This window comes from Rhincodon typus, chromosome 34, assembly GCF_021869965.1.
Source record: "Rhincodon typus isolate 14 chromosome 34, sRhiTyp1.1, whole genome shotgun sequence".
NCBI lineage: Eukaryota > Metazoa > Chordata > Chondrichthyes > Orectolobiformes > Rhincodontidae > Rhincodon > Rhincodon typus.
The window spans coordinates 11,629,528-11,639,486 of NC_063365.1; the positions used below are offsets into that span (position 1 = coordinate 11,629,528).

The 9,959-nt window shown below is 41.3% G+C and overlaps 1 protein-coding gene across 1 annotated transcript in view; it reads left to right on the plus strand.

Moving 5' to 3' along the window:
• The window catches only part of msx3 (muscle segment homeobox 3), a 5,115-nt gene extending 625 nt beyond the window's left edge, over positions 1–4,490 (plus strand). Inside the window, exon 2 of the mRNA XM_020533384.2 lies at positions 3,036–4,490. Within this exon, the coding sequence (XP_020388973.1) occupies positions 3,036–3,451 (416 nt within the window). The 3' untranslated portion in view covers positions 3,452–4,490. The remainder of the gene's footprint in view (positions 1–3,035) is intronic.
• Positions 4,491–9,959: the final 5,469 nt, after the last annotated feature.

The following is a 9,959-nucleotide window of genomic DNA, read 5'->3' on the forward strand; positions in this document are numbered from 1 at the left end:
CTCACTCACTCACATTCCTCTCACTTATTCACTCCTCTCACTCACTCACTCCTCTCACTCTCACTCACTCACATTCCTCTCACTTATTCACTCCTCTCACTCACTCACTTCTCTCACTCACTCACTCATTCCTCTCACTCACCTCTCTCACTCCTCTCACTTATTCACTCCTTTCTCACTCACTCACTTCTCTCACTCTCTCTCACTCATTCCTCTCACTCACTCCTCTCTCTCACTCATTCATTTATTCCTCTCATTCAGAATCACTCCCTCACTCATCCTCTCACTCACATTCACTAGCCCATGCATCCCCCCCACTCATTCATTCACTCCTTCACTCATCCCTCTCATTCCTGCACTTCACACACTTATTCATTTCTCTGACTAGCTCCTCTTTTTCACTCGCTCATTCCCCCTTGTACTCATTGCCTCTTGTATTCACTCTCCCTCATTCATTTCATCTACTCATTGACTAACTTATTCCCCTCATTCACTCCTATTAGTCATTTATTCCTCTCTCCCATTCATTCCCCCTGACACTCCCTCCCTCCTTACCTCACTGGGGGAATGTGAGGGCCGTCACACTGAACGGGCAGAATCGGGATTTTGTGTCGTTTTACTGTAGCTTCGTTTTTATTCCGTAGAACTGATTTCTTTTTAAAGACTTCTAATCTTTGTCATCAGTTTAGAATGTAAATGGTGAGGTTTGGTGGAATTGTAGCAAGTTCCATGGAAGTTCTTACACCTTAACTCCAGCAGTTTCCTCATAAACAGTAATAAAATGCACAGACTGGACGCTTTTTAAAAAATATAAATCGTTCTTGACGAGCGGGAGTCGTTGGCAAGACCAGTAATCAATTTCCAATCCTCAACTGCATTTGGATTTAGTGGCTTGCTAGGCCATTTCAGAGGGCCGTTAAGTGTCAACCACGTTGCTATGGGTCTGGAATCACATGTAGAGGAAGAGGCGGGGGGGAATGTGGGCAGATCCCCTTCACTGTAGGACGGTAGTGAATAAGATGCGTCCACTGCAAATTCCACTATTTATTACCAGCATTTTATTCCAGATTTATGAACCAAATTTAAAATCCTGCCCCCACCCCATACACATACATACACACCAAACATCTGCTGTGGTGGGGTTTGACCTCCTTTCGCCTGAGGACTAATTTAGGCCTCTAGATTACTAGGCCTGTAACGTGGCCACTACATCACTGTCCTCATTTTGGGACTGTGGGACTTAAGACCAGATCATGGGTTTTATATATATACTGGACTGTGGATTATAGACCAAACTGTGTTTTATAGACCAGATTGTCTTTTGTAGACTGGACTGTGGATTATAGACTGAACTGTGGGTTATAGACTGAACTCGGGATTATAGACTAGACTGTGGCTATAGACCACACTGTAGGGTTTTAGTTAGGGCCGTAAATTATAGATTGGAATATGATTTATAGACCTGACTTTGGGCTACAGACTGAACTGAGTTATAGACTGGACTGTGGTTATAGACTGGATTATGTGGATTATGGACCTGACTGTAGGTTGTAAACTGGACTGTGAGTTATACATTGGATTGCGGGTTATAAACTGGGCTGTGGAATATAAACTGGGTTGCGGGTTATAACCTGGGTTGTAGTTTATAGACTGGACCGTGGATTGTGAACGAAACTGCAGGTTGCAACTTGGCTGTGGGTTGCAGACGGGACAGAGGGACACAGACTGGGCTGTGGGACATTGAGAATATTCGTTAGAAACAGGATTGTGGTACACACATAGACATACAGGTTTGTTGTTTAGACGAGTTAGGATTTGATTAGCAACAAGAAGTGACTATAATGGCAAGTTTTGCCAACTGCAGACAATTGTGGATGCGTGTCCGTGTATCGAAGTGTCCTCCCCACTGACCTCACTACCCAAAAACCTCTCCCTCCGATTGCATTTGATGCTAATTGCAATTCTACAAAATCCGCATTGTCCTATTCTGAATAAAGACGCGGGCTAGTTATTGAATAAATGGAAATCCAAATCAAACTGAGATCTGCAGGGAACAGTAAATGTATTCACTAGAAATGAGCAGGCTCTTTACTGACTCGGCAGTATCAGTCCTGCTAACGGACCCAAAGCCTTGGCACGGCGGTGTGTAGTTCTATGCAATCTCCCAAGGCCATTAACAGGCACTGAAATCTGATTGATTCGTTTGTCTTGTAACTTAAGTTGAGGTAAAAGGTATATTCCGGCTGCTAGGACGCTGCTCAACTTTATTCAAATCAAAGCGAATAATTCACTCATATTCCCTAAGCCCCATTCTAAGTATTCTGGAATAGCGACAAGCTTCTGAAGGGATAGAAAGTGGCCCTCAATTAAAGGGGACGTATTGGAGTGGAAGGGGAGTCTGTGAGCCACTGACAGGGCGCTACATGCCCCAGTAGACTGCAGGGATACGGAGCTCATTCCTCATCCTATTCCAAATCGATACCGAGCCAAAAACCCTTTTAACATCCTTCCTTATTGCCTGTGAAAGACGAGATTTAACGGAATGTGTCCCGCATACAGGTAACATTATTCATAGAATGCTAACCCCATCAAACAGCGGCAGGGGTTAAGCTAGATGTTCATCCATACTATGCTGTTACACAGTCAGACAGGAACATTGTTACACAGTCAGACGGGAACATTGTTGCACAGGCACAGTGGAACATTGTTACATAGTCAGACAGGAACATTGTTACAATGTTCCAATGTGACTGTGTAACAATGTTCCTGTCTGACTGTGTGGCAATATTCAAGTTTGACTGTGTAACAATGTTCCAATTTGACTGTAACGATGTTCCCGTCCTGTGAGCGAATGTATTTAAGAAATTAAACGCCCCCTATAGAGGCCAGCTGTTGTCATGGGGGCAACCTTTGGGAAGTTTGTTTCTTGTAGAACTCTGGTGCTTTTTCCGTTCTTTTCCTTAGGACTGATGTAACTTCGGGCTACTCCCAGAGCCGCTGAAATTCATTTCTTTTCTCTCTGCCTTTGGTTGCAGGACACCCTAGCCCGCCCCCGTGCACCCTGAGGAAACACAAAAACAACAGGAAGCCTAGAACCCCCTTCACAACGTCGCAACTGCTGTCGCTGGAGCGCAAGTTCCGCCAGAAACAGTATTTGTCGATCGCGGAGCGGGCAGAGTTCTCCAGTTCTCTCAACCTGACCGAGACCCAAGTGAAGATTTGGTTTCAGAACCGGCGAGCGAAGGCGAAGAGGCTACAGGAGGCCGAACTGGAGAAACTCAAACTGGCCGCCAAGCCGTTGTTACCTTCTTTCGGCCTGCCGTTCCCTCTGGCCTCCCATCTCACTTCTCCCAACTTGTATGGACCGTCTAACGCTTTCCAACGGCCTGCTCTTCCAGTGCCGGGACTGTTCACCGCCCCGGTCACATACGGAATGTATTATTTGTCGTAAATTGTCGGAGAGACTAGCCCCTTTCCGTCTCTTAGACATTGATGTCTGAGAGGCGACTGGGCAGAACCAGAGGGGGAAAGAAGCGTCATTCAGGGAATTCCAGAATCACTGCAACCCTCCCTCACATTGACTTGTTTATATCGAAACTGGGTTGTTAACCCATTTAGTCATTCCTTTTCTCTGTTAAAAGTGCAATTAAAGTTCATCGAAATATACAGAATAATTTATACAGAAATCTCAGTCTCTGCAGATCAAAACAAAATCTGAATTCTATAAAAAGTGGGTGATAAAACCGCTATTTGATAAAGCTGCCATTTGATCTAAAGCACCATGGCTTCATTGATTGATACAGTGGACGTATGAACCTAGCAGCCTGCATTTAGTCCTGATTCTCGCTGTGAATTGAGGGGGAAAGAAAGCGCGTCGGATTCTCTTTCAACAATCATATTGGACGTTCGTCCTAGTCCCTGTAACCTTTTTGCATATCTCGCGGGCGATGTCGCTGAACCATTGTGTGTAAGAAGTGACCTGGGTACAGGCCGCGACACAGACAGAGAGACGGGGAGACTTTTGCTCATCAGAATGGAGAGCGCTATGACTTGGCACTGTCATTTTCAACAACAAAAAAAAATTGTCAAACTCTAAAGCAGACCCTTTGGAGAGGGAAAGTTGCACTGTACGGCCAGCTTTCTGTTCGATTGAGGAATTGCTCATCTGTTTTCGATCCGCCTTCACTTCCTAATGCTATGTATAGACTCGTGTAAATACAGAAATGTATCGATGGGTCTGGGACTGGCTTGAGTTTGATTTGGGACTTTGGTTTCGCAGCCGTGGCATTTCTGAATCAGACCAGCCCAGCCTGAAGATTGTTTACCAATATTTAAATATATAAGTGCATTTAAAATACGTTTTCTTAAAAAAAACTGTTTACATTTTCTTAAATGGTGTACAGTTTATTGTATGTGCAGATGGTAACATGGGTCACGAGGATTTCACGTGTTTTTGTACATTGATGATCAAATAAACTCTCTAATTGTTCCTTTTTCTAATTTTATTTTATTTCATAATTGATTAACGGAAATTCGTTAAACATATTGTACCGGAACTAGCGGACGGGTTTGGATTAATAACAAAAGAGAGAGAGTGAGAATTACAGACTGGGTGGCTGAGGAGTCCCTATAACTTTGGGGCTAATGCCGAGCGGCTGTTGTAAAAGCATCCCAAAGTCCCCGAGTTCGAACAAACTCCGCGAGGTGTCCAGTGAAAATGAACATCAAACGAAGGCACTTTAGTTCCGGAGATGATGCTCACACCCAGAGCCAGCCTGCATTCTGCAAGGTGACACGAGAACTTTGGGTGAGATTTGGCCCTTAATAAAGCAAATACATTTTTTAATAAACTTTCGGCGGGTGGTTCTGTTATGTAGTTTCGAGTCTTAACTGCACAAATATTTAACTTTAATTTTCTGCTTTATAAACGAAATATGAACCATTCTCTTCAGTTAGAATGACCAATTATAGTTGATTAATTTATAATGTAAGTCTTAATCACTAATATTGCAGTTATGATCGTTTTGAATTTGGTTGATTAAATTATTTCTCAAAAAAAAAAGTTTATTTTTAAATGTGGTTTGTTTTCTAGCGAGCCACTGATTTATAATTAAGAAGACAGTTGTTGCAAGATAGTTGATAATTCTGTGGTTTTATTTCCCAATATGATCTGCTAGTCGGAGCCTGTGAGTTTTATCGTTAAATCCCGTGTCTCCTGTTTGATGCACATCACTGTTATCACATTTAGCATTTACGCGGACCCCAGCCCAGAGCTGGCACGTTGGGGGAGGGGGCGGCTCTCTCTATATAGTGGACAACAATTTACAACGATTGTTTCCAGAATTAAGTGATCAGATTATCGTGATCAATTGTAATTTGAAGGATGAGGTCACTGATTCCAGAAAAAAAAATCCTGTTCCGGGCAATACGGAAGAGACTCGCAAAACGTGGGTCAAATGATCGCCGGGCGCTGTGTCCTTTTAATGAGTGATGTTTTATTATTTCATGTTGAAAAGAACCTGAAAAAAAATGAAACACGAAATACGATTTCACACTTGGCATCATGACCAGTCCGCGACCCAAAATAGACCACTTTCCATCGATTTAATATGTTCAAAGTTATTCCAGTTTGCTATGGGCAGCATTTTAATCTCAACAAACTCCCCAGTGTCTGGCCTGCGCTCCCGTTTTCCAAACATGATGCAACAGTCCCATCTAGCGGCAGCCCGCTGTTTCCAATTCAATCCGCCCTTTGGCTGTTTCAGTCATCAGCAATGTTCAAACTTCACTGTATTCCAGCTTTTGCGCATGTGTCTTACATCTTGTGAATCCCATATATTTGAACAACGTTGTCGCTATTTGTATTCATAGCTTCTGCGCTTAGCTTAATTTAAGAAAACACTTGCAATAACACTTACACTTATGAGCCCAGATTCTCAGGCATGTATTTCATTTTTGCAAATTTTGTGCTGATTTGGCTCCTACCAGACCCCACCTACTACCACCCCATCAGAAAAACTGGGCAATCCAAGTGCCATTTATACGACTTCACACAATTCATCACCAATCATAACCACATTGGTCAAATGCAATGGGGATTTGGTATCGTGGCATCGTTGTAATTGCACTACGTAGTGTATTGCAAATTTCTACCACCATATGATAACTCGACAGGGCTACAGAGTGACTTCAAGAAATAAAATAAACAATCAGGGAGTGTTTCATCACGAGTCAGGGTTATCAGAAAATATATGTAAACATTAGGCTGGAGCTAAATAATACGGACATAGATTGATTCAAAGAAAGATAAATACATTTATTAGAACACTGCTTAATTCTACAATATTCTAAAGTTAACTATGTTTTATGGGCGCCATACTCCCACTTTGTTTTGAATGTTTATAATCCTGTGTTTAAAGTATTTTTTACAAATTCCTTTACAATATATCTTGAGGCAAATTACCCTCTTTAAATCCCAAATGAAGTGATTCTTTTCAAATCTCCCTCTTGATGACACTGACTGATATGGATCGATTGGGAAAAGGGCCATTCTTTGTATGAAGCAGAAGTGTCCAAATCTAAAAGCTATTGGACTTTGTATCCTCTATCCCAGACATGCCTATTCTTCCCATCAATGTGTGTGCAATTTCCCGACAGTCATTGGCTGTCAGACAGGAGTGGGAGCCTTGGCTGACCTTCTTCAGTTGTAGTTCAGAATTGCAATGCCTTCGCCAAGAAATGCTGGCGTAGCATTAGCTGGATTGAAAATAGCTAACTCAGAATAGTCAACATTTAGGAGTTTCTTTGTCCCTATGGCGCAGTCCCATTTCAGGAAGCACAATTGACTCTGGAGTTAAGTATTAAAAATGGTAATTGTGAAACATAGAAGATAGGTGCTGGAGGAGGCCATTTGGCCCATCGAGCCTGCTCCATCATTATTCACGATCATGGCTGGCCGTCCAACTCAATAGCCTAATCCTGCTTTCTCCCCATAACCTTTGATCCCATTCACCCAAAGTGCTACATCTAGTCACCTCTTGAATACGTTCCATGTTTTGCCATCAACTACTTCCTGTGGTAATGAATTCCACAGGCTCACCACACTCTGGGTGAAGAAATGTCTCCTCATCTCTGTCCTAAATCATCTACCCCAAATCCTCATACTGTTACCCCTGGTTCTGGACACACCCACCATCAGGAACATCCTCCCTGTCGAGTCCTGTCAGAATTTTATGTCTCTATGAAATCGTTCCTCATTCGCCTGAACTCTAGTGAAAACATCCCAACCTAGTCAACCTCTCCTCACGTCAGAGCCGCCATCCCCAGAATCAGCCTGGTAAACCTTCGCTGCACTCCCTTGAGAGCAAGAGCAAGAGCAAGAGCATCCTTCCTCAGAAAACGATACCAAAATTGCACACAATCTACTGGACTATCACAAAACCCATTGCCCTTGAGGGAAGGAAATCTGCTGTGCTTGCCCAGTTTAGCCTATAGGTGACTCCAAGCTGATAGAAATAACCAAGTGTGGAGCAGGAGAAACACAGCAGGCCAGGCAGCATCAGAGGAACAGGAAAGTTGGCATTTCATCAGAAACATTTTCTGATGAAGGGTCCTGACCTGAAATGTCAGCTTTCCTGTTCCTCTGATGTTGCCTGGCCTGCTTTGTCTCCAACTCAATTTGTTATCTCTGACTCTAGCATCTGCAGTTCTTGCTATCCAAGCTGATAGCAACCTGGTTGACTGTTAACCACTCTGTGAAGTGCAAGCAGCTCACTGTATTCCAGAAAGTGGCTTACCACCAAAGTAGGTAATAGATGCTAACCTAGTCAGTAATGCTCACATCCTGAGGGAAGTTAAGAGATGGTTTATGTTTAATATTTGTGACTGTGTGCTATCACTGTAAAATCACATTTATCAGCCATTTTAAAATATGGTTCTAAACAACATTTTATGGCTCTCTCTTCCAGAAAAGAATGGGCAGTTCTTGCTGAAGCTATCACTGGCACAGCACTACGCCAGTGAGATTCTAATAATAGCACTTGAGAATGTGGGCAGGCAGACTAGCTGCAGAGTATGAGGCCCAATTTCCAAAGTATCTGAAATATTAACTTCAACGTCTGGCTCTAGTTCAAACATTGGTTAACACAAAGGAAAATCTCCCAAGACGTAACTTTGGCTTACGATTTAACAGGTTAAATTGCACAAACTGTTGGCCAGATAAAAATACTTTTAAATATTTTCATGCTATGTATAAATACAATGTGTAGCTATGCGGTGTGGATTGTGGTGCCACAGATTGTGTGAAAATACACTGTTCTTTATTCATCTTTCTCTCCTCACCAAGAATTTATCATTACAGATGGAAATCCTGCACCAATGTTTCCTTATCATTTTGACATGAATTAGCAGTATGCATCCTGGGCACATGTAGTTCCAAAGAAGGATGAAGACTATAAGTCCCATGTTACATTCTCACATTCTGTTCAGAAGCTTTGGAAATCCACCAGACTCACTGCTCAGAAAATTTGCAACACAGATTATAGTTGGAACCTCAGTCCATAGAAAAGGGCAGGTCAATGTTGATGAAACTTCTTTCAAGCACGTCTAAACTTGGATAAATGTAATGATTTTGGCACAAATTATTTAGTTATCTATGTTTTAATATCACTGCCTCAATGTTATTAAGTTTATTTATGCCCTTTATACCCAGGGTGTTCACAATTACATTCATAACAAGATTCATGTTAAAATGAAGAAATAACTTCAGCCTTAGGTAGCTCAAATGCAGTCTTTGAATTCATTTTGTTTCTGTGAAGTCTTTCCCCATTGAATCAACTAGGGGAAGTATACAATCATCATAAATAAAAACAAAGTGCTAGAGAAACCCACAAAGTCTGGCAGCATCTATGGAGAGCGAAATGGACTTAAACATTGAGACCCATAACACTTCTGAAGAACGATATTTGATTCAAAATGTTTACTCTATTCTTCTCTCCACAGATGCTGCCAAACCTGCTGAATCTCACCAGCACAGTCTGTTTTTATTTCAGATATTCAGGATCTGCAGCAATTTACTTTAATTTAATAAGACCATAGTATGTAGGAGCAGATGCAGGATATTCAACCCATCAATTCTGCTCCATCATTCAGTGAAATCATGGCTAATCTGAATCTTCAACTCCACGTTCCTGCCTTTTCATTTGATATGATTACCTTCTTTATTTCATCCTATAACTAAACGCAAGATAAAATAATTTTATTACAAATTTGGGCCAGCTGCATATTTTATACATTTGGTGCAAAATATTTTAACTATATCCATATATGTATAACAATATCACTACCGCATTTAGTGCACATTACTCAGTTACAGCTTATCTCTTTGGATTTCACTGTGGCAAGTACCCACATTGGAATAAACAGAATGTTCAAAATTTGGACTTGCCTATTAATTGAGAATATCCAAATAAAAACAGAATTAAATCAAAGTATTTTGATTCATTTGGTAAAAACAAATGAGCAAAATGGCAGAAACATTAGCTGTTGCCTTACTCAATATTTTTCTGCAGTTAGAAATCCCAATCACGAGAATCACTGTAATCAAATCACGACAAAATGTTTCGTACCTTTTAGCTATCCAAAATTACAACCAGGAAATCAATATTTAAGAATACTAGATATCAATTTAAAAAATACTTGCACTGACATAGCATCTTTCATGATCACCAGATGGTTCAAAGCAGTTGAAAGCTAATGAAGTACAGCAAATTTTGTTTTAACCAGCATCGTATCAACCAACACTCTTGATAAACCAGCAAAAATAATATACCTCAAATACTGCCACATCCAAGCATTTATGCTGTAAATAAAGTATAACAGTAACATGTAGACCCCTTGCATTATGTTACTATTCCTACTGTGTGTTTTTACATAGATTGTTTGATAGATGTTGATGTCTC